The sequence below is a fragment of the Chelmon rostratus genome, chromosome 7 (assembly GCF_017976325.1).
Source record: "Chelmon rostratus isolate fCheRos1 chromosome 7, fCheRos1.pri, whole genome shotgun sequence".
Taxonomy (NCBI): domain Eukaryota; kingdom Metazoa; phylum Chordata; class Actinopteri; order Chaetodontiformes; family Chaetodontidae; genus Chelmon; species Chelmon rostratus.
Genome location: NC_055664.1, coordinates 5910630 through 5935950, shown reverse-complemented (window position 1 = coordinate 5935950; position 25321 = coordinate 5910630). Strand labels below are relative to the sequence as shown.

General features: G+C 44.7%; 1 protein-coding gene across 2 annotated transcripts in view; it reads right to left on the bottom strand.

The window, feature by feature from the left end:
- Positions 1-10153: 10153 nt before the first annotated feature.
- Positions 10154-25321, bottom strand: part of LOC121609316 (SPRY domain-containing SOCS box protein 4-like) — a 41205-nt gene continuing 26037 nt past the window's right edge. For both annotated transcript variants that reach the window (XM_041940906.1, XM_041940907.1), the window contains 2 exons: positions 24388-25262; positions 10154-11468 (listed from right to left, as the gene is read on the bottom strand). In XM_041940906.1, the coding sequence (XP_041796840.1) occupies positions 11341-11468; positions 24388-25096 (837 nt within the window). In that variant the 5' untranslated portion in view covers positions 25097-25262 and the 3' untranslated portion in view covers positions 10154-11340. The remainder of the gene's footprint in view (positions 11469-24387; positions 25263-25321) is intronic.

Below are 25321 nucleotides of genomic sequence, written 5' to 3'. Positions count from 1 at the left end.
ATTTTTAGTAAATTAATCTATTAGCCAATCAACAGGAACTGAAATTAAAAAAATATATTGGAAATCAATTAAACATTTAAGTCATTTGTGAAGTAAAATAAATATACCAAACACTGTGTGGTGTCAGCTTCTTCAATGTGAGGATTTGCTGCTTTCTCACTTCAAAACTTGTTCATTAAACATATTTCGGTTCTGAACTGTTAGTTGGACAAAATAAGAGCAAATGTCACCTTGGGCTGTGGGAAGATGTGATGCATAGTATTTTACAATGCTCTGAAACTTTGCAGGCAAAATGTTTCCTAAATGAATCACGGACTTAATTCGGGGATTAAAGCCGGGGTAGGGAAAGCTGGAGAAACCGGCGAGAGCAAACTAGATTTTGAAAGTATGCGACCGAAAAATCCCTTCCCCTCCTTTCAGAGCAACTCCCACAAAACACATGAACGCCCACCGTCTGAGGACTGCTGCATGACCAGTCCACAAGAGAGCGAGAAAGACCTAACTTTACTATAATGAACGCAAACGAGAACATGACAACTGTTGGTGCTCACAGCTGTCAAGCCAGCATGTTAGTATTGAGAAATTTAGCTGCAGGGTGTAAAGAGAATTTCAACAAGTATAACAAAAATGCTGTAAAATACAGTACATACACTAACTTTAACAGATAGAAAAAATAGTATGTTTTAAAAATTATTCCCCTGAGTGAAGTGCAATGCAAAATCACTGGAATACCCTTTTAAAAACTCCCCATCTATAGAGATACAATCCTCTCTCCCACACACACACTATTTTATTTATGTCCCTATTGGGCAAATGACACTGACTTGCATTTAGGTCCTGGAGACTTAACCCAACTCTATCCTCACTGACCCAAAAAGCAGCTCCAGTGGCACCAGCTGTCATCTTGAGTCTGAAATCTTTCCCTGAAAGTCGCCTCGGTCATGTCCACACACACGCAGAATGAGCCGTGATGTTGCAGTGACTGCAACAGATCAAAAGGTGGCAGCAGTAATGTAGCAAATACTGGAGCCATCTGGATCAGTTCATCAATCTTGAGTGGAGGCCTCGTGTGGGGTCATTTGATATTCAGTTATGTGTGCAGGGGACCAACTGATTTTTCCTATTTTATCCATTTGTAGTCATAGAAGGTTTCAAAACTCATTTCCATGGAGCTCCCATTGTGTTGTTCAAAGTCAAACCTAAACTAACATGACAAGCTGCACAGCCGCATGTTGCGGCATTGCCACCGCATTGTGTCACCACCACCATCCATCAGGACCCAGTGTGTTGAAACGCAACCATCTGGGAGCGCTTATGTTAAAATAGAGACATGCTGATTTTATTGCAATGTGTCATCGAAACCAGGATAACGGTCATGAACCCCACATCCTTCCTCTTATTGGCTGGTTGTGTGTGTCGCGGGCACAATGCTGAGGAAACAGAACAGGCCAGCAGGCACAGACGACATTGTACACTGCACACTGACGTCACACCGAGTGTGTACATAGATATGGAGGATTAAAAAAAAAAAAAAAACTTCTGGCATGGAGTCAGTGACGACGGTGGCGGCTGTGTGTGTTGCTCTGATGAGATTATGAGGTCACCCTCTCAGCCAAGTGGTTTGATGGAACCGCCAATGTGCTCTCACACAAAACCACAATATTTAAATACCCGAATTTAAGGCACAGTTGAGAGTCAGTTGTACTGCCTGCAGGCTATGGCCAGTAATTAACCTAGGTGTGTGTGTGTGCTGGCAGGGATATGTTACTACTAATTTTAGATGCACCCTTGCAGTAAGGTGGTTTGTTTTTTTGCCTAACAGGCAGCGGGTGACATTTGGAAAGGTTGAGATAGCAGGCAGGAGGTCTGACTAAAACCCTGTGAAAATATTAACAAGCACACTCAATAGGAAATGTATACCAGCTTGTTTTACATCTCATTCACACATTATAACTGGAAAAAAACTCCTCTCCTCTCGCAATTGACTTTCTTTTACTGAACAGAAAAAATACAGAGGATGGTACACTGATGGTAGAGGGGAGACAGACAGAATAAAGATGAAGGATGGATAAGAAAAGGCACCATACTGTTATTATTGGGATTCACACTGAGTTCCCCTACTGTGAGTGTGTGTGTGCGACACAGAGATAAGACTATGACTCATGCATACCTTCACATCGACTCTAAAGGTGCCCAGGTAGCATCTGAAAGTGGGGCTGCTGAAATTAGAAGTCGGTGTTCTGGCCATTTACATGCTCATTGAGCTGCTGTTTGCAGAACATAAAAAGCCCTCGTGATGAGGTTTCCGCCTCTGGATGTTTTATTTCTGTACCAGAAGCTTTCTTCCATATATTGAATAATAAAAGGCACATATGTCATTATCTCCACTCACACATTGAGAAAGAATATAGCGCAGCTGAAAATAGCCCTTCTTTCTTCACTTGTTCCTCCATCGCCTTTTCCTTTTCCACCTTTGTTGCCCCATTTTCACTCTATGCTACCCTCCTTCAGCCTGGCTCGCTCTCTGTTCATTTTCCCTTTACTTTACTTTACACCGTGTTCCAGCCGGAGGAACACGGTGTTCAGATAGCATTTAAAGACGGTTTAGAGCTCCGGTCTGATGGATGACTGGAGAGTGGGCCGTCACGGAGGCCGAGCTCTTCCTACACAGTCCAGTGCTGAGAGGATTAATAGACTTGATCAAAAGGAAAAAAAATATCGTATAGTTCTCAAGCAAAAATAGTGGCCGTTTGTTGATTTCATGTTTTAAAGTGTGAGGATTTGATGTTTTCCCTGTTTTACATCACTGTTAGTTGATTATCTTTGGTTTTGGGGCTTTTTTCCCAACAGCCTCTGACATTTTATAGACTAAACAGCTAATCAGGAATCTATAACTACTGTAATAGTAATAAAATACTGTATATTAACGAGAACTCGCTTCTTGTTGGTCATAAACTCATCTGTTTTAATGTTAAGCAGGTGTAATATTTACCAGTTTAGTTTCTCAGCATGCTAACATGTACTAATTAGCTCTATTACAATAGAGGCCAGATTCTGAGTCCAGGGATTGGGCCGTCGGGGCCCCCGCCCACGACTGCCACCCAAATCCCACCGCATCGGCCCCTTCTGATCCCTCCTGCGGGTGATGGGCCTACTGGAGGGCGGGCCCACGTCGCTCCTTCGGGCTGTGCCCGGGCCCCGTGGGCAAAGGCCCGGCCACCAGGCGCTCGCCTACGAGCCCCGACCCCAGATGCGGTTTTCGTCCTGGTCGTGGAACACTGGACCAGCTCTATACCCTCCCCAGGGTGCTCGAGGGTTCATGGGAGTTTGCCCAACCAGTCCACATGTGTTTTGTGGATTTGGAGAGGGCATTCGACCGTGTCCCTCGTGGCATTCTGTGGGGGGTGCTTCGGGAGTATGGAGTCCGGTGCCTGTATGTATGACCGGAGCAGGAGCTTGGTTCGCAGTAAGTCAGACCTGTTCCCAGTGCATGTTGGACTCCGGCAGGGCTGCCCTTTGTCACCGGTTCTGTTCATTATTTTTATGGACAGAATTTCTAGGCACAGCCAAGGGCCGGAGGGAGTCTGGCTTGGGGACCACAGGATTTCATCTCTGCTTTTTGCGGATGATGTTGTCCTGTTGGCCTCTTCGAACCAGGACCTCCAGCATATGTTGGGGCGGTTTGCAGCCGAGTGCGAAGCGGCTGGGATGAGAATCAGCACCTCCAAGTCCGAGGCCATGGTTCTCGACCGGAAAAGGGTGGCTTGCCCTCTCCGGGTTGGAGGAGAGATCCTGCCTCAAGTGGAGGAGTTTAAGTATCTTGGGGTCTTGTTCACGAGTGAGGGAAGGATGGAACGTGAGATTGACAGGCGGATCGGTGCGGCAGCTGCAGTAATGCGGTCGTTGTACCGGTCCATCGTGGTGAAGAAGGAGCTAAGCCGAAAGGCTATTTACCAGTCAATCTACATTCCTACCCTCACCTATGGTCATGAACTTTGGGTCATGACCGAAAGAACAAGACAAGTGGCTGAAATGAGTTTCCTCCGCAGGGTGGCGGGGCGCTCCCTTAGAGATAGGGTGAGGAGCTCTGTCACTTGGGAGGAGCTCAGAGTAGAGCCGCTGCTCCTCCACATCGAGAGGAGCCAGCTGAGGTGGCTCGGGCATCTTTACCGGATGCCTCCTGGACGCCTTCCTGGGAGGGTGTTCCGGGCATGTCCCACCGGGAAGAGGCCCCGGGGAAGACCCAGGACACGCTGGAGGGACTATGTCACTCGGCTGGCCTGGGAACGCCTCGGGGTCCTCCCGGAAGAGCTGGAGGACGTGTCTGGGGAGAGGTAAGTCTGGGCATCCCTGCTTAGACTGCTGCCCCCGCGACCCGGCCCCGGATAAGCGGAAGACAATGGATGGATGGATGGATGGACAATAGAGGCTGATTGAAATGTCTTTAGTCATCAGCCAAAATTGTGGACAAATTTCAACTTGATGACAGGATGAAAAGTCAAAATCACCAAAGTCAGCAAAATTCATCCTACATTTCATGGCGATCTGTATACTGTAGTACTAGTACAAGATATTTTACCTACATATGTCAACTTCAGGGAGAAGCCAGAGGAAAAGTCAGGGAATCACCAAAGACAGTAGGGTTCATCCTCTGGGAACCAGGAATGTCTGCACAAGTTAAGATTTAGTTAAGATTTTTCAGCCTGGACGAAGGCGGTGGGCTGACCAGCTGTCCAACATTACCATCCATAGAGCTGAAACCAGGTGTCAGGTAGTTGAAAGGTAACAAAAAGCATTAATGACCCTGACAAAGGAAGATACTGTCTCTGAAAGCCAGAAGAAACGGCGTTACATCAAAGCTGGCACAACATTTCTTCAGCAGTCCCAGTCGTCGCTGTTCAGCAGCTTGCTGCTGCAACTAGTGGCCAAAATACATGACATTACTACTTAAAAAAGGGTCAGAGGTGACTTTAAACGAATGAGTGAGTGCTACACAATGAACGCCTTTGAGGAGAGACTGGTGTCCCAGTTTGAACATTTATTAGTGATTGTCCTTGCAAGAGATTTTTAAGTACCAAAAACTCAAAAGCTTTTCTTTTTCTGCTATCATAGTTTAACTGAATGAGACTCTGAGTCCTATCAGAGCCCAAAACAAGCACTTTAAAAACGTCAGCTTGGGTTTTGGCAAATCACGATTTCACGGCTTTTTTACATTTCATCAATCAAACAATGAATCGAGGCATTATGTGTGCATAATGAACATGAAACTGTAGCATCTTTCAAACTGTCACAATGGCGCACAGTAAGTTTCAGTATGCTGAAAAATAAAACATTCCCCATGAATTCTGCAACAGTCTCTGTGTTGCTTTCAGTTAATTAATTCTGTGTCCCCAGGACAGATTTGTGGGGGTGGGAATATTGCAAGGGTGGAATTTCCACTGGGGATGGATCCAAAATCTCATGCATGTTTGTCACAAGTCTCTCTGAATGTTGTCTTCCCTCTGTCCAGCCGCCACAGCCCGGCGGAGAGAAGAGAGCAGAGGGGAGCTGATAAAAATGTTGACACACTTATCTCTGTCGCCTGTGCACAAGCATTACGGGCATTTCTTGCCCTGGGTGTTGTCTTTCAGACTACAATGCAACAAGCTGCCCTAACTTACCGCTGGCAGTTGTTGGGGTAGTATGCAAGTTGAAAGGATTATCTGCAGACACTAGTCAGGGCTGTGTTCGGGGGTGTTAAAAACTGTTAATTTGCAGTTAATATTATCCTAAAATGAAAATCAGTCAAAGTAAAGATAAGAACAGTGGATTTTATATTAAAGTTGCATAACATCAGATATCTGCAAAGGAATTGAAGTGATTTTAAGTGGGATTACAACACAGAGGTTAGTATAGAAATTCTAGTTTTTGTTATATATTATTTTCATGTTATATCTGCACAATTGATTAATTTTGTTTTCTACTTTATTTCTCCTGGGAAGACGTTTCCTTTTTCTGAAACTCAATCCAAACCCCAAAAGTCAACTAAAGCGGAGCAGATAATGCATCTTTGATGTTGCTTCTGAACATAGATTGAACATAAATGCGGTACAGTCACGTCCTTGTCTGTGACCGCGGACAAATTCCTCAAGTAGGTCAAAGAAACATCCTTCGCTTTGAGGTTTTTTGTCCTCTGAAGACGTCTCCATGTGAGATCTGGAGGAGAGAAGCAAGAGCGAAGGAGAAATCTGAAATGTAAGCTTTTACATGACTTACCAAGCAAAACAGACGCAGGATTTTTCCTCCATAAATTATGGATCTGTGCTTGTTTCTGCGGCAGACAACCGGCCTCCAACCATCCATCTCCTCCTCAGCTCGCTCTGCCACTTTCCATATATGCATATGTATAACATGGATGCATTCAGAGGGGAAAGGAGGCGAGAGGGTAGAGAGGAGCAGCGTGATGGACAATTATTTTCTCTTCTTTTCTTTTCTCTTCTCATAGTTGAAAAAGACTTTTTACCTTCAGTCAAAGCAGGTAAGGCAGAAGATAAAGCTCTACGGTGGCAAATATGCTTTTGAGAAAGGAAAACGGCGATGGGAGGATTTAAATAGCCTGAAAAGGGAGACGGAAGAGAAAGTTGGCAGAATGTGGTGGAGGGGAGGAAGCAGGGGGGAAAAGACAGCGAGATGAATTGAAGTGAAGCCTCACTGTCAAGAGAGAGCTAAATATGGATCTAGCAAAGCCGAGTCACTTTTAACCAGATCAAACAAGTCATCAGCATTAACTTTCAGGCTTGTTCAATAATCCTTTAAGGGGCTGCTACTGCTCCCTGCATTATTGAACAGCACGATATGCTGAGGCAGACACACGCTACAGCTGGGGATCAATGGCAGAGCTTACGGCAGATGTCGCCTCTCTGAAGAGACTTGCATTGCAGCGTCTTTTTGTTTGTCTTTATTTTGTGTTAATGAACAACCTAATCAAAGCCCATCTTGTTCAACAGACACATTCGCGTCACCATTATCAAAGCACTCCATGTCCGTCAGTTCTCTGCATTAGTGCTGGTCAGTTGCTCTCAGCGCGATTATGATATTATCTACACAGGCTGCTCTCTGCTGCACAGCATTAATGGATTTTCTGTTGGTGGTGCCAGGCAAAGCCACGCCGAGCTGAACTTTGATCACACAACAGGCTTTGTTATGTTCAGAGCCTGGCCTGCGATGGGGAATGTGGTTTAGAGCCAGCTCCTGTTGACTGTGCACCAGAACCAGCATCTGAGGCTCTGATAGCAGCAGAGGATTTTCTGTCACTGTAGACCTTTGTAATTTCCCTTATCCACATTACCGGTGTTGATAAAGTCACACCCGTTGAAATCAGACAGGAGAAAACCGACCATTGGGGAAGCCCCACCCGCCTTAGTGTCTGTTGCTCCCTCCGTCAAGCCTCCCATTCTCACATCGCCCTGACCATCGCCTGTTGGTGCCTTCAGCAAGCACTTTATCGGTCACCTGAAATGTTTTTCCAACAGTCTTGAAGGAGTTCCCAGAGGTGTTTAGCACTTGTTGGCCGCTTTGCCTTCACTCTGCGGTCCAGCTCACCCCAAACCATCTCGACTGGTTTTAGGTCCAGTGACTGTGGAGGCCAGGTCATCTGCCCTGCACTCCGTCACTCTCCTTCTTGGTCAAATAGCCCTTACACAGCCTGAAGGTGTGTTCGGGGTCATTGTCCTGTTGAAAAAATAAATGATCGTCCAACTAAACGCAAGCCGGATGGGATGGCGAGTCTACAACATGAATGTATACATTAATTATATCTCGCAATTGTAGCGCAAACAGCAATTACACCAGACATGTCTAATGATTGAATTATGATGATTTGGATAAACCTAAAAGGTATGCTGCTAGAAGTAACACCTAACTACAAATGAATTTTATTTGCCGCTGATACCGTTTGCTAATCATCTGTGAAGCCGATCGTTTTTGTTAGTTTCGTTATAGCAGCAGGTAAAGCAGTAAACGTCAGTTTGACGACTTTGTAGTGTGCAGGGACCACATGATCAAATGTTCAACTGTCTTTATGTATAGCTGAGAATGTTACACAGACATCAAACATCCAGCCAAGTAGTATGAGGTGATACCATGGATGTAATTAGCATGGCATTAAGCAATACAGGTGAACGAACAGAAGCAGTTTGTGAATGATTGTTTTCTTTCTGGTGCTGAGCCACATTCTAAACAGGCAGGGGTCAAGCTCATCTATGAAAACGTAGTTAAGCGAGCTTTCACTTCCTGCAGGCTTTGTGGATGGTGGCCAAGTTTAACAGGCTAGTGTTGGAACATTTTCTTTCAAATGCATCACAAATAAAGAACCATTCAGAAGAGTGAATGATGACTGAACGGATGTTTTGCTGCCTTTTCATCTTTCCTGCTTAAAGGATAACTTTCGTTTTTTACAACCTGGACCTTATTTGTAGCATTAAATAGACCATTTAGACACCCAGACAACTTTGGTGGCATTTGGAGTCGTTTTGAAGAAATTAGCCCCAGAAGAGCGGCGCGTATATCCGTATAATGCGAGTACTCGGGGCACCCGTGCGTAGCCTCTATAAACGCATAATCTGCGGCGAAACTCGTTCATTCCAATATTTTGTTGTGATATGCTGGTGCTATTCCTCTCTGAGCCCGTGGTGGCATGTTATCAACATCCAGCGTCTCTAGACAACTACCTCTGACGTGGATGATGTCATTACTGAACGCCGCGCACTGCAAGCAACCAGCCACAACACGGCTAACTCTGCGGCGGTCGGCTAGTTTAGCTGTAGTTTGCGACTGTTATTTTTTACAAAATGGGTGAATATTTTTCCAACTCTGAGGTGGTGGACGATGACTTTGTTTACGATGGACGTCCTTACCATTTTGAGCCAGAGTACACGGATGCGGAGGCAGAGAGAGGAACAGCTGGCCAAACAACAACAAACGGCTGCACGTCCACGAGTAGACGGTAACTGGTGGTGTTCTTGTGGACAATGTTCATCGATGACAACAGAGGAGGAATGCCTCTGTTGCTCAGAGTGGGACTTGCGGCCAGGAGATACGCGTCAGGATGTGTCAATAAACGTCTGTATCACAACACTGGAGGATTTCCACGCCATGATAAACCAGGCTGTGGTGGAGACGTTTTTTCGTTTATTTGCCTTGGTTTTGTTTGCTTTACGCATAAGCCTGGCTTCATGAGTGCAAACTTTTCTCCCTCCTCTGAAGTTACTTTATTCTAATCAACTCTCTCTCAAAATAAAATGTCATGTCGTTCGGACAATTTGGAAATATGCAATAACGAACCATAGCTGTGCCAAACTACAGCTAAACTGGCCGACCGCCGCAGAGTTAGCCGTGTTGTGGCTGGTTGCTCGCAGCGCGCAGCATTCAGAAATTACATCATCCACGGTAGAGGTAGTTGTCTAGAGACGCCGGATGTTGATAACATGCCACCACGGGCTCAGAGGGGAATAGCACCAGCATATCACAACAAAATATTGGAATATGAACGAGTTTCGCCGCAGATTATGCGTTTATAGAGGCTACGCACGGGTGCCCCGATTACTCGCATTATGAGGATATACGCACCGCTACTCTGGGGCTAATTTCTTCAAAACGACTCCAAATGCCACCAAAGTTGTCTGGGTGAGTAAATGGGTGTATTTAATGCTACAAATAAGGTATCACATCACTGGCATCATACTCACTGCTTTTCCAAACATTTTCCAGCAGTGGTTTTGACCAGTTTGCATTTATGGAGAGCGCACAAATGTGCTAAATTATTAATGTCAGAATTCAACTCATTAAATACATGTTTCTGCTCAAGTTCATGTAGATAAACGCAGTGGAATAATTAGAAAAATGACTGCCGAGGCTTTGTCCCATGAGATTTCCATGTCTCATCCAGTCGAGCCTACTGAGAAAGTCAAACAAAACTGGTAAACATCCTGCAATGCACTCAGCGAGACAGCAATCACGTTTCACAGGCCTGCTGTGCCTAGTTACAGTTGCTATTGGACAAACACTGTGCAGGGGCCGGCTTAGTGAATGGTCAATTAGGATGGCACCACTTTGGATGAAAACAACCTCTGTCTGGAACACGATCGTACTCAAAAAGCACCGAAGCGAGGCGACACAAGTTTAGCTGAGTTTATTCTTATTCACATTTAAAAGATTCTCATGGCAGAACATTCTTCCACATATGCCTGCGAGACATTTGTCACGCAGACAAATCTCAAAATCCATTGGAAAAAAAAGAACATTAAAAAAAAATCTCATCATAAGACCATAATTTTCAAAGGAAATCGGGGATAAAAACCCACGAGGGCAAGACGGTGGAAGAAAAAGATAGAAAAGCAGCATTTAAAACTTTGGGTAGGGGGGAAGAAGTGTCTTCTGGTATAACAGAAGTGCCATGTGCTTTTTTTTTTTAATGTGTGTGTGTGTGTACTGTCTCCGAGCAGGCACATTAACAGTCAAAGACACAGACTTCAACTTCGGATCGATCAGCGTTACAGGTGCTAGAGAGCCGACCGACAAACATGATGGAGCCTTGAATCAAGCTGGGGCGAGTGATGAAGAGGCAGAGAGGAAGGAAGAGAGAGAGAATTTCAAACCAGTCTCGAGTTGTTGTGTTTTTTTAGCCTGTAGGCGGTAACTGACTGCTTGTCAGTGAGTTGTGTTCTGACTACAGTCAGTTAGGGCTTTGTTTCTGCACACGCCTGACACACACACACACACACACACACACACACACACACACACACACACACACACACACACACCATATACATGTAATCTGTGTGTGCTGCACTGTGCACACACTAGCAAAAATAGAAGTGTGTGTGGTCTCTCCCTCTCTCTCTCCTGTGCTTGGAGGGATTGTTGCGTCTCAGCCTGCTGTGATGTTGGGAATATAAATATAAATACCAATATGTTTCCGAGGAGGCGTCCACGGAGTCTGTGCCGAGCAGATGTCGCGCTACGCTGTCGCCCCACAACATCAACAGCACGTAAGGCCTGTCAAACTGAGGACGTGTACTTTGACCTTTATACATGTGATCAGCGGGAAATGGGATTGCAAAGACAGAAGTCAGCAACAAACAGAAATAAAAAAAAAACAAAAACAGAAAATTAAAAACATCCAAAATGGAAAAAACCCGACTGTTGTAAACGAAACCCCCTCGTAGCGCCGTCTTCACCACCTCCTCGTAGTCAGTGTCATCATCTACATCCTCAGTTTGGACGCTGGTTACCATAAGAACAAGTAGACCTCAACTTCTTCCCATCTATGTGTGTGTGCGTGTGTGTGTGTGGGGGGGGTCACTGGTACTGGAGGTAGTTCTTGAGAGTCTGTGGCAGGGGGAGTGTGTCGATGTGATGGATGCGCTCTCTTCCCAGAGCCAGTCGAGCTACTCGTCTGCACAGGTCCATGAGGGGGAGGGGCTCCGCTGTGAGGGACAAGAGAGACGAGAGACATGGTTAGGGTCCACACAACGAGTCCAGGCATCCCTGTGTGAACCCCATTTGATTTGTTCACCCTTAAAGCTGATTTATACACCTGCCCCTGTTGTTGTACCGAAGCCCAGGGAACACCTGCTTCCACAAAAGCCCCTCTCACACATGCAGTGTGACATTGCTGGCTTCAACTGTCTGTTAAAGCAATGCTTTTGTATCATTCAGACGTAGGCGTCCTTCATTCAGATAGGAGAGGACATTTATGAAAAGAGCAATAATGTTCTTGTAATATTTGGCACCTAATGTGTGAGAGGGAATGTGACCACTGCTGGAAAAGTAAAGGACTGTTTTCTCATGTCCAGGGATGGATATTAAACTCACTTTGCTGTTGAGGGGGCTCGCCTCCAATCCTCACAGTGAAACCACCAGTACTTTTTCTGACCAGATTCATCATTTATCACTAGGTAGAGAATTCTTCTGCCTGTACTTTATAAGCATGACACACAACTGTGCACAACTATTGAATGACAGAATGTTAAGTTGGCTAACATTTGCCCACATGCTTTATGTAAAGCCTGTTGTTGGACATTCATTTATCGTGCATGCAGTTGGCATTAAGTGAAATAGAAAATGAGGAAGGAGGCAGCTGGTCAGATCTTACACTGATCTAAAGCAGGGGATGAAAACATGCATTTAGTTCCTGTGCGATTAATGTTGTGCTGCTGCAACCTTTACATTCATCTGATGGCATTTAGTTAGATTTGTGCAGTTCAGACTGATGTTGTGATACACATAAAAGTGTCCAAGGTTCTTATTCTGACACGTTACCATAACGTCATATTTGTGCAATAAGGTACATGTGCTACATTTGATCCCCATCCAGACATCAGCCAGCTTTGGCTCCTTCCTGTTTCTGGTAAAAGTAGTGTTAGTGAAGACAACACAGAGGAAGATGAAGAAGAAATGCCAACAAATCCTCCTCATTTTTACTCGTGCTAGACCAGAGTTGCATTTAGTTATGTAGAAGAGCAGTTTCCAGTTGAAATAATAGTGATTCACAGCATGACTGAGTGAAAGTAGACACTATAACTGTGGGTCTTCACAGCAAAGATGACACTCTGACAATACAGTCAGCAAGTAACTCACTGAACTATACCTACGTCACTTCATACACTGTAAGCCATTGCGAAATCTTGCATCAGTGTCTAGTACGCACACTGAATTTAATTTCTTTTACCTGTTTTGTCATCAACTAAAAGATTTCAAAGCAGGTTTATGTCCTTGAAAGTCCTGACAGTCATATGACAGCCTCGACTCTAAAAAGCTTGGTGTAAAACATAAATAAAACAGAATGGGATGACCTGCTAATCCTTTCTGACATAAATGCAACTGAAAACAGTACAAAGACAATGTATTTAATGTTTGACCTCATCAGCTTCATAGATTTGTGCAAATATCTGCTTATTCTGAATTTGATGCAGCAACATGTTTCAAACAATTTGGGACGGCAGCAACTAAAGACTGGGAAAGACGTGGAACGCTCCAAAAACACCTGTTTGGAACATTCCACAGGTGAACAGGTTGATTGGTAACAGGTGATCATGAAAGGCTCAGTCGAGCGAGCTCCACCACTTTGTCAGCACACGATTGCATAAAGGATGTTACTACATGGGCTCAGGAATAGTTCTTAAAACTGCTGTTGGTAAACAGTTTGTTTGTGAATGATTGCATGTTGTTTTTATTTCTGTTTCACAGAGTGTTCTTTAGAACTGGGCTGATATGTTTCGAGGTAGAGGTATAATAAAATCAATCATAGCTGAATTTCATTTAGCGGCTTCAGTTTCAGGCTCCTGGTATTGTGCATGCTGGCTCAGTGTCACGTTGGATTACTGGGATATTTGAATAGAATAGAAGCATTGTTAATGTAATTAGAAACCTGTGATTTTCCCACTATGACACGTCAAAATGTCTGCTGTGAGAAAGGCCTGTGAAAACACCCTGTCGTAGATCTACAAAAGCCTTTTCGAATCACTGCCCTTTTATTCTCCGCTCCACACAGAGCAAGACGGGATCAACGGCATTGCAGGCTGTAAACTCAACAAACCGAGTCTTGTTTCAAAATGACCTCAGCACAAAACTAACTATGGTGGAAACAGAGAGGGGTCATGGAAACAGAGGGCAGCGCAGTGCTGAACAGCCTGAGGCAGGGCAGCGTGACTTGTGTCCGTTGGTTGCTCTGACGTTCTCAGCTCCGCCGCTGACTGTCAATGAAGTCTGCTAAACTGATTTTGAACCAGACCCGGGTACAGCCTCCTGCTACTGCCCTCCAGAATGAGCACTGGGGCTGACGGCGCTGTCAGCCGAACGCTGGGTCCTCCAGATAATATATGAGACTCGTGTGGGCTCACACTCATGAGTTCAGTGTGGGGCTCAAAATAAGAATGCTTCACCTAGAGGACACAAATATGTGCACAGATCTGGAAACAGCTACCAGTAACATAATCTCCATAGGTTCTGCGCAATTATAGCTTGTAGTTATTGTGGCTACATGTGCTTAAAATGATTTAATCTAATGTTACTCTAATTATAATGCTATGACCCTGGATTTATGTTAATAACAAGCAGAAAGAGAAGCAGCAGCTACCAATATTAAAATATTTAGCATTGTAAATATATGCCAGCAGAGCATGGCAACTTCCCTCCCACCAATTTTGGAGGCAGCTGATGTCTATGTATGTCAGACAGACTGTTAACTGCCGTCCCTTTACAGATGTCAAGCTGCTCCACCTGGAAGCACCATCTGTTTGGGCCGAATTCCTGCTGTTCAGAGTCCACGAACACACTGTGTGAAGGACATGAGCGGGGGAATATACTACACTTGCATACAAAAATAACACACGCACTATTTAACAGGCTAGAGATTGGAAAGACAAGTCTGTCGGAGTTTCCAGGAACTAGCCTGTTCTGCATGGTCTACATGACTGTTTGCATAGATATTCAAAAGACAGCACACACGCATGTAGCCCTGGTGCTCCGATTTATTGGTGGAGTTTTGACAATAAGAGACCCTGAAACGTTTATATCAATAAATCATAGCATCAAGGCTACGAGTGTGATTCTGATTCAGTGTGCAGTATCCCCTTAATACTGCATGATGTTTTATGGTGATTCTGTTCATCTTTTGCATGCTAAAAATGCATTTGATACTGCCGATGAAGGGCTTAAAACATGCAAACACATCTTGCATTATGTAAACAGAAATGCACACCAATACAAACAAGCCTCCTCTGTGACTGATTGAGCCGCTTCTCCCTGAAGACTGTTAAAAATGCACCACATTACGACACAACGAAGGCCCCCTACCCAACAACTAAGGAGTGAACATGTGACGTCTAGTCTGAAGTGTGTTCATGGAACCGGAGCAGACCCAGTGCGTCAAGAGACCTCAGGCATTCCCTCTGGGTGTGAACTGCTGCCCTGGTGTGGCTGCTGGATGGTGAGCACACAAGAATCAGATAAACAAACACAACAAGATTCAAATTAAAAGCAGATTGGCACAGAAATCTTCACTTACTGTCTCAGTGATGACGAACTTTGACTGTAAATCTGTTTCGAAAATCCCCGTCCTTTGCTTTGTGCGGTTATTTGCAATTTACAGGGAACTTTTGCAAGAACATCAAACTGAATTCCTCTGCTACGGTCTGGTAAGTGACCTTTGAAACGGCAGCGAGGGGAAATAATGGAATCCACCGATGAACAGCAGCTGACAGGGTGTAAAGAAATGGAGCACAGCTATCTGAATTTATTTGACTGCCATGTGCTTAATGAAAAGCCTTTGTAAGAGCACCTTGGGGACGAGTGGCAGAGTGTGGACTCATTTGTAGCTACATCAACATGGTAACTGCCCAAATCAGAAAGCTATGTGCAGCGATGTGTCCAATGAGAGTGCAGCTGATAATTCTTCATTGCAGCTAGAAACATACTTGCCCGGACAATCACATCCCTCCAACATCTTGTTACCCTCAGTCTGCAAAGGCAAGCCTGTGCTTTATCACACCAGCTTGCAAGATTTGCAGGTCAGACGTACAACTGGTACTACGATTGCATCTCCATTTATCCAGCACCTTGTGACCGTCTGAACTCTGCTCTCATAAATAACGGACTTTGATCACACACTCTTGGTACATGCGGAGTATCTGTGGAATGAAGGACCCACCTGAGATTGATTTACTTTCCGTTGGGCCTAACAGCACCCATCAATCAGTCTACCCAAACGATCAGCCTCCGCATATAGGTGGTTTCCATAGTAACTAGCTCCTCACACCACCCACAGCGGTGGTGTGATGTCACTGTACTGGGAGTGTATAGTCACAGATACGCCGTGTGTAACATGCACCGTGTGTGTCTCCGTTTGTACGTGTGTTGTTGTAAATGTTCAATCAAATGTTGCTGTTTGGCGGAACGCTGACGATCCAGCACGGACAGCTGTGACGAAAAAAATGTTCCACGACAAGACGAGCAGCTTCATCGCAGGAGAAAACAAGAAGGCAGCTGCACATTCCACCAAACTACATTCAAAGGAACATTAGGAACACAGATTTTATTCTTAGCAGATGAAAATTGGGAAAAGTGTCATTATTCTGTGGAAAGAGCTTTGCTTTGCTTTTATAGAAGTGAGCATATTAACTGTACATTTCTTTCATCCAGATAAAACCCATATAGTGCCACTTTTTTCTCGATATTTTTCCAGAGCTTTTCCAGTGATGATCCAGAGCTTTTTTAGTGATGAATGCCCAGACCTCCGAAACCACTGCTCCCAGAGTTAAATCACAAACCTTTAAACTTTTGCAGGCAAGGGAACCAAACACGCAAACCAATTTTTTACTATTCAACCATTCAAAACAAGTTGGGAAGAAAGCAATGTTCAATCTAAAAAGCTAATAAATACATAGGAATATAAACTCATCATATTATCAGTAAACCCAAAGAAAAAACCTGAATGCAACACTGTCAAGTGTAAAACGACTCCACCACAGACAGCATGATGACGCGATGATGCTACCAACCTGCTGAAAACCAGCTAATCCCTGCTGGCACAAGCTGGTCTCCATGGCAAAGGTTGCCTGGGGTGACAAGTGGTCCTCTCAGGCAGAGACAATGAGCAGAGACAGGAAGTGCACACTGTCCAGCGGTTGGTGCAACTGGCACGTTAACAACACTGCCAAGTGGTTAAAATTGTGATTTTCAGACTAGTTCTGCTTAAATGAGAACAGATTACTGTTAAAAATGGACATATGGCTGCTCTAATTGCTGTAGCTAACTATGGAGCTTAGCATCTGCCATCTGTGATTATTTTTTTTATATATAACAGACAAAGTTATACAATTTTAAACGTAAGAGCTTTGAATGGAAAGCACTGGCTCACACTGTATCACCATTTCAAATAACAGTTTCAATGCCAATGAGAAATCTTCATTAATTAAGTTCATACTGACCTCAGGGGTATTTTTTTCTGTCAAAGGAAGCCCTAACATTAACTTGACATATCATTTCATAATATTTACATTATATATTCTTTCACGTCGATATAATGAACACTGAAGCCAAAGTCTGTGTGTCTGCCTAGTTAAAGCAGCCTGCATCTCATCTTTCACACATGACAACCCTAAATGACCGGGCAGGTTTAATAATCGATCCATGCTAATGAGCTGGAAGCATTTCCGTGGGTGACCAGTGGGGCTCTCTGCTCTCTCTTTATCTTTCCTAAACCCTCCAGTCCATCGTGTAAATGTCTACCTCCGCACTCTTCCTTTCCTCTCAGCGCTCAAGTGTTTTTTGGCGTGGCAGAGACTAGTTTCTGACAGATTTATGGCACAGTTAAGATGAGATGGAGTGTGGGAAAGTGTGGTTAAGGACGACTGAGCGCCTGATGCACCGTTGGACTATAGAGGCCCGGAGGGCAGGCGCACACCTATCTAACACTTAATCGAGAACAAAGTGGAGGAAGGGGGGTAAATTTTAGGACGTCGGCGCGTCAGTTAGTCTGCCCTCACTAAGGTGAGACGGCCAATAAGCAGCCGGTGATAGCTCCCCCCAATTTCCTTCAGTCTTGCGCCCGCAGCCTACTGAATTTCCATAGGTATGTGTACAGAGTATATACACAGCAGCTCACCATGACAGACAACACGACCCAGTTATGTCCTACTTAGAAATAAGAGTCAAGATAGGTCAATCTCTTTTGGCACATGTTCCAATTTACTGTTCCTTTAACTCCAACCCCTTCCTCCTGCATCCCCTTCACTACGAGAGATGTACCTGGGTACCAGGCAAGGGTGCAGACTCCCAGCCATGCTTATCTAATACATTAGCATAAAACTGTTGGGGCTGTCTGACCTAGTTTTACAATTCCAGGTGTATGTGTCTTACATACACAGCCCCGAAGGTGTGAACACATCTCCGCTCCCCTTTCACCAACAGGTCAAAGGGTGGAAAAAGGGAGGAGAGCAATATGTTTCCGGATGGACAGAATTAGATCAATGATGTATGAGATAAAAAAGAAAATTGGAGCGGAACAGTGAAGTGAGCAGCAGGGAGGACGCAATAGCGAAAGCCATCGCTCTATGCCTAATCGGAAACGCAGGTGTCCAAACTGAAACGTCCACTCAGAGCGGAAACCAATTGCTCACTGAACGAGTGATTCCTGCCACTGATGATATCTGACTTCCTGATACCTCGCACCGCTAAGCCCACGAGGTCCAGACAAAGCATGGACTGCTGTCAATTTGGTGCTCCTGCTGCTCTCTTGCTGCACAGGAAATAGAGTCTGAGCATACGTGATGAAAGAGACGAGCACTTTAATGTGTGTGTGTGTGTGTGTGTTTGTCTGCACCTCACACACACAATTCAACAACCGTTTGTACACAGCACACTAGCTGTGACACTGATGACACACTGTCCATGGAGAGATGTCTGTTTTTTCCCCACTGAAACTGGCAATGGCATTTTAAAGCATTATACAGCATTACATTTAGCAACCGTCAATATCTTTCAGGTTTCCTATGTCTGCATAAAATTCACCGTTTCCCCACACTTTTAATCTTCCCTTTGCAAAATACTCCAAATAACACTCAGCTACTTTTTTTTCTTTGCTTTTCCTCTTTATCTTTTTCTACTGGGGGGCTGGACTGTAAAAGCACACCTGCTGTAGTGTGGTTACATCTTATTCTTTAACAAAAAGGCGTCTCTAGAGGGATACAATCCATAATGTTGTCAGAAACTTTGATTAACAATCTGAGCTTGTCAGTGGCAGAAACAAACAGTTGAAGTGGACATACATTGACAGTGAACAAACATCTGTAGGGGTTACACTGCACTGCGTTTCATGGCTGCCAGCTGCAGCGCTCTCGATAATTACTGAAAAAATTGTTGCCTCTATTAGTCACTTGGACAAAAAAACATGGGAAAATATGGTCCATAATCACATAATAAGTGAAGGAAATTCCTCCTGTTTGTCCAGGACATTGAGATCTTCCAGGACACGTGGACCACCACCAACTGGAAAGTCTGCACACAACATCATTTTCATTGATTGAACATGAGATGTAGGAGAAGCTGTAGCGAGTGAAGAATTCAACAGTATAGGCAGCATTTTGTTTATCTTGTAATATGCAGATATGTACTTTCTTTTATCTTTTAAAAGACTTGTTTATGTTGAAATAATATGAAGTAGTCCTACAGGTTTTCTGTCTTATGGACATAATATACAAAAACAGATATTTGAATGGTTCAAACCTATGCATTTAACAAGGAATAATCAAACTTATTTTTGATGGCCGAGCTCACTATTCAACTCAAGTCCAATCAAAGTGTTCCATCTCGGTCTCTACAGAACACATGTGATCAACCACTTTCATTACAAGCTAAACAACATGGACTGCCTGATTTAAATCCAAGGTAGCCTTCTGCAAAGCATTGCACAGGTTCAACTTCGTATGTGCAAAGTCTGAGCTCAAGTTACAGCTTACATCTGTGCTGTGAACATTGCCAACAGCTCTGAACTGTGGACAGGCAGAAAGAAGACATCCCATTTGCATGGGGCAAGGCCTTGGCCAGCAAACTACTGAGCAAGCTGCCTAGTCAACAATTACCCACTCATCCATTTACCAAAAAGTCAGCTTAACCCATTTCCACAGCAACCTGCCGCCACAATTGGGTGTGTAAACTCTGAAAGGAAGGATTAGTGTTGAAATGGATGAGGACGGGAGAAAAGAAAGCGGAAAAGAGAGCAGGAGGGAGGAGATGAAAACACAATGAGAGCTGGAGTCAAATAGGGTTCATTTGCAAAATGGGACGGCAAGCATGTCAGCAGTGTGTGTGAAACTCTTCCTCTTCCCTGGTCTGTCTTGTTCAGGTGTAAATGAGTTTGAATCAGCTTGTTGCCATCAGACTGGCCAGGCCACTGCGGTGTCATGAGGCTTGTTGTGGTGGAGAGAAAAACATGGCTTTCCCAGAACAGGAGGAGGAGGATGGCAGGATTCAGCAGCCCCACTGTTTAGTACTTTCAGACGTTATCGAGTCAGAGGAATGAAAACTGATAAAACTCATGTCTCAGTAGGGCTGGCTTTCAAGTGTCTCTGGGACTAAGGGCCAAAGGACTAAAGTGTTCACTGAAATGTTGCAAGGATGAGAAAAACTGCATTAATGCAGGGCATTAAGGGACAATACAGACAGGAGAGAAAAGTATATGGATACTTATCTCCTCTCGCTTCCCAGGGAGTGAGAGACGGAGAATAAAAGCGTAAGCAGGAGGCAGGAAGGGGGAAAAAAAGAACGTGAATAGACTACATGACAAGTGAAAGACCAAGAACCCAGAAAGTGAACAAAGAGTGAATCCTCTTTGAGTTGCTAAGAGGATGTACAAAAGCAAGATCTGGGAATAGGGGAGCACTGCCATCTCCAAGCATACATACTGATGCTTCAATTCTCTATGTTACAACATGCAGATGTGCCTTATAGCTGATCCCATGCACTGATCTCTCATGTGCATTCGGCCGGAACACAAGCTCTGTAAACACGCATGCAAGCATCCAAACTGCAGAGCACACTGTACTCAGCGGACATTACTGTATGAGTACAGAGAATGTCACATTAATCAACTGTCACTATCATTTTTTATCATTTCTACGACGCGGCAAAGCAGAATGAAAGAAGCGAAAACAAGTGACTGATGTGAGTTCAGGCTTATAAATCAGCACCAATAGCAATTTCCATTGGAAAACTGCATGAGGATAGAAAGGTATATTTCTGGCATCTTAGGGATGAAAGGCTACAAATACAATTTACAGCTATGAGCACTTATCAAAAGTCAGATATCTTTTTCCAACACATTCTTTCTCCCTGTCAAAACCTGCCAACTACATTACCCATAATGCAACTCAAACACAGTTAGCTTGGTCAGAGAAGCAGCTATATTATGCTAGCAGCAGATAATGTAGCCTCGAGCTACTGGCCTAAAGCAGAAATGAGAAGCGGGCTGCAGTAAGCTCACTTCTGTCTAACTCCAAACCCGCAGATTTCTTTGAATTCCAAACTTTTAGTGTTCAGACTCAAGTGACATCACTTGAGGATATTTATCAGGCTTCACACACAGGCTTCGCTCAGCTCTCTCTGGAGCCACAAAAGGCTTTATGTGCTTTTTTCATAAGCAGCCGTACTCCCCAAAACCTGTAAACACACTCTGATATGTAGAATCTGTGGCATTCCTCTTTAAGCCGACAACTCCTGACACAATTGGCACAAAATGGGCAACATGGGTATCCCACTGGAGTCCTCTTTCTAACCGCCTGGTGTGAGACCAAATAGACCTACTATTCTCTGACGTTTTTGCATCAGTTTACTCTGCCAACTAATGGGGAAAACATGTGCAATTCTGTTGTTTTATATTTGCTACCTGCCCAGTGAAAAAGACAGGGTGAACATACAGCAGCTCTCTATCATTTCATATGAATCAGCACTGGATCCACACACTGAAAACAATGAGCTAGATGTGTCTAAATGGAGCACGGAAGCAGAGAGAGGATGTTGCTTCTCAGTGGTACCAGCAGTACCCACAGTCATTCAGTGTTAATACAAAACATATTGCTGAAAGCAATTTCCAACTAATGAAAGGACACTTCCTTGTTTATCAACTGCAGATGCCTCCTAAATATTGGTGCTTCAAGAACATATTTTTCACTTTAGCTAGATCTTACACCACCACCAAAACAGTGAGAACGCTTCAGAAACCACAGGCGACGATGATCTTCCAAATGCAAGACAGATTTTGTACTGTACTGCATTTTCATGAGGCATGATCACGGGCCACTTTATGTCCTGTGCATTTAAGCTGCTTAACACATATACACACCTAAACCCGACTTTTCTCACTGTGCGAGGCCAGACGGTGAGCTCAGAGGCACACTGGGACATCCTCCAGAATTCCTCTTCTGCTGGCTGCTGGCTGCCAGCACACATAGACACACATGGCTCGCGGCCACGGACATGGTGTCCGTGCCTCACTGTCGGCAACGCCTCCAACCCATTTTGGGTCTTTGTGCAACATGCGGGCTAGAGCTGGAGGGAGCACTGAGGGCTATTACACAAGCTGAGGGGCAGACTCGACAGATTACGCTACTAGTTGGAATGATGACATTTCGCAGAAAAGAGCAGCGGGGCACAAATAAACATGGGGAAAGACAAACTGGAACACACACACAAAAACACTGTCTTCAGGACAGTGGTGAGACACATATTCCTGTGACACCAGAGGGCTGAATAAAGTTTTCTTGTTTTGCTCTCAGAGTATGAAAATGTGAGGAAGGCTGTCAGAAGACTTCAGTAAAAAGTGACGGAGGGAAACAGACTTCAAATAGCACACAGGGAGCCTGTTTAAGCAACTTCCTATTGGTAAACAAAGCAGCAGTCCCTCTCATTATGGGCTTTTTATAGATCAGTGCAGACAGAAATATGCACTGCATATCCATCCTCTTTACTCCGAATTGTACAAATCTACACGTAAAGCCTTCTAATCCTGTAAACCTTAAATCCTCTACATTTCTGTAGAGCCAAGAGCAGGTGTGAAGCACGTGGAAATTAGCCACCCCGGTGCTGTTGAGGATACCGTTTTTATAACTTTCAAAATCCCCTCGATTTTATATATATATTAGACAGTAAAGAAACCATTTCAGCCTCTCTATGACTGACTTTTCCAGAGGCAGTTAGCAGTTTAAGTGTCAAAATGACTTCAGACTCTAATCTTCAAAATGATTGTCATACAACGAGGGACACACTTAACTGGCCATAACCAATAACCGACGACTGAATACACGTCTTTCCCAGAATCGTGTTTCCTCTCTCTCATCCTCCTTCTCTACCCTCTGGTCCTACCCTGGGTTTTGTCACCGGATTCCCAAGTCGTTCCAGCACAAACCTTACACTGTGCCTTTACAGCTCTGACTAGCAGCTCTAAATATAAGCCTTTCCGGAGTTTCATACATAAACAAAACATCTCTGCTCTGAGAAAAATTACCTACCTACCACATTTCCGCAGTGACGCAAATGCAAACAACGGTGCCGAAACAGGCACCAGTCTTCAAATTTGGAAGGTGATTGAGTAAAAAGAGGGATATGAGTTATTGACATTTCAAGTTACTACAGTTAAATGTAAAAAGCAAACCCGTGTGTGCATGTTTACTACAAATTGAATTAGCCACTGACACTCGACAGTAGAAGTCTTGGTTTAGGAAGACATTCATGACCATCGACTGGTTTCTCTAAATGCTGCCATCTAACAAGTTTTGACAAATCACGCAGCTCCGATACTGAATACTGTCAGCAAACAAACAGCAGGCAAGAACAGCAGGTGCTGAAGACATTTTTAAAGTCGTATGACAAGCAGGGATGTCAGATATCTCAATGTTGATTTAATATGTATCTGACACACAGAAATAAATTTCACACACCTTATTTTTCACAAACGACTTGATCCAAACTGCGGGGTTGTGGATTTATAACGATAAGGAAAAGCTTAAATGATTGATGATATTAAGAATGAAAGTTAACTGGGAGAATGTGACTCCAGAAAATGACATGACGCGATCAACTCGATACAGAACGTGACTAGACACAGCTAGAGGAAACACTCGTGGTTGTACAATGATGCTACAGAGTGATGCTTCTTCTGCCTCATACACAATCCCTGCCTGAGCACAGACACTAGCTTGAAGAAAGCACACACACCTGACAACAGCCACATCGTGTTTTGACCTGCCATCCCAGAATCAACAAACAGTCGTTAGCAACCGCTGAAATGACCTGCGAATGCTGGCATTAGTCATTTTAACTGGTGAAAGTGATGCGGCAGCTAAAATTGGGAGGCTGCTAGATGAATGTTTTGTACACTGCTTATACACCGGAAAGTGAATCTGTATTTTCCCAGGACAGATTTTTCACACACTCAAATGTTCACTGGCATATGCTTGCAGTGTAGAGCCCGACCGCCGTTAAAGAGCGCAGCAACAGTGCGACAGGATGAGGTGAACAAAACACAGTGCAGTAAAGACAGGACTGGCTTTCGATCGGCTTTATTTCTGCCGATATTGACTCAAAATATGCATCCTTGGGGTCGTCTCGGGACATCCTACTGACAAAATCTGACATGTCAAAAGACTACATTGCCATCAATCTGCCTGCCATCAAACAGCAGGATGAACTGCAGAAGAATGTAAGATCCTGAAACACAGAAATATCTGCATAACTTGCACAATCCCTGTTAAGCGACTTGTCAGATATTACACGATCACTGACTGGTGATTCCAGCATGTGTTTGTGTGTGTGTGTGTGTGTGTGTGTGTGTGTCAGCGTTGTGCCACTTACGATCTAGTCCATTGACGTAGCGAATAGACACTTCACAGTGCCCCCACACAGCACTGACGATGGGATACAGTCTCTTGCCTTTTAGTCCCCTAAAAGCTACTCCCAGGTACTGTCCGTCTACCATGAAGCTCAGCGTGCCTTCGTCCATGTCTAGTATTACTGTCAGAGAGTCTGGGAGCACAAATGACTCATCTGGCTCCAGGAAACAGGGGTATGTGGGTGCCGACGTGGAAGCGGGCCGGTTCTTCCCATCATGGTAGATTCTGTTCCGACCCAGGTCCCAGCCCCAGGACTCAGAGTCTGAGCCCACCAGGGCCGTGTAGCCCACTGAGTGTAAAGATGCTTCAGCTGTGGCCACGCCGACGACAGCGTGCGTCCCTCTCTGTCTGGCCGGCCAGTGAATCCTCCAAACGTGGAGGCCCCTGGTGTAGCCCACCTTCCCACGGATACAGTCTGTGCTCTGTGCCACTGGATGTCGGTGAAATGTTAGCTTGTCGTCCTCCTTAACAAAGACATTGAGTGACCGGTCGTCCGGGTTCCACGCGTGGCGAAGCTGGACCTCAGGGCCGGCCGACGGCATGTCCAGCAGCAAATCCAGCCGGGGGGGCCGACAGAAATCCGGACCCCGCAGTTCGCGGCGTACCGGCCGATATGAGGGTTCCCCGCGTACATCCACTGATTTGATACTGCCAGAGATCTTCTGGCCCATGGTTGGGTGGGTGGGTCCAAGGGAGGAAGGGACAGAGGGGAGGGAAATGGATGGACCAAGGGTGGTAATGAGGGGGCGGTAAGTCCTGACGTTACCTCATGGGCGCAATGGTAACACAGTGGGTCCTGGGTGGAAGGGTGCTGTTGGACCAGGGGGAACCACACTCCTGAAACACACAATGAAAACATTATGCATCTAATGTGCAGTCTTTAACTGTCGGTCACT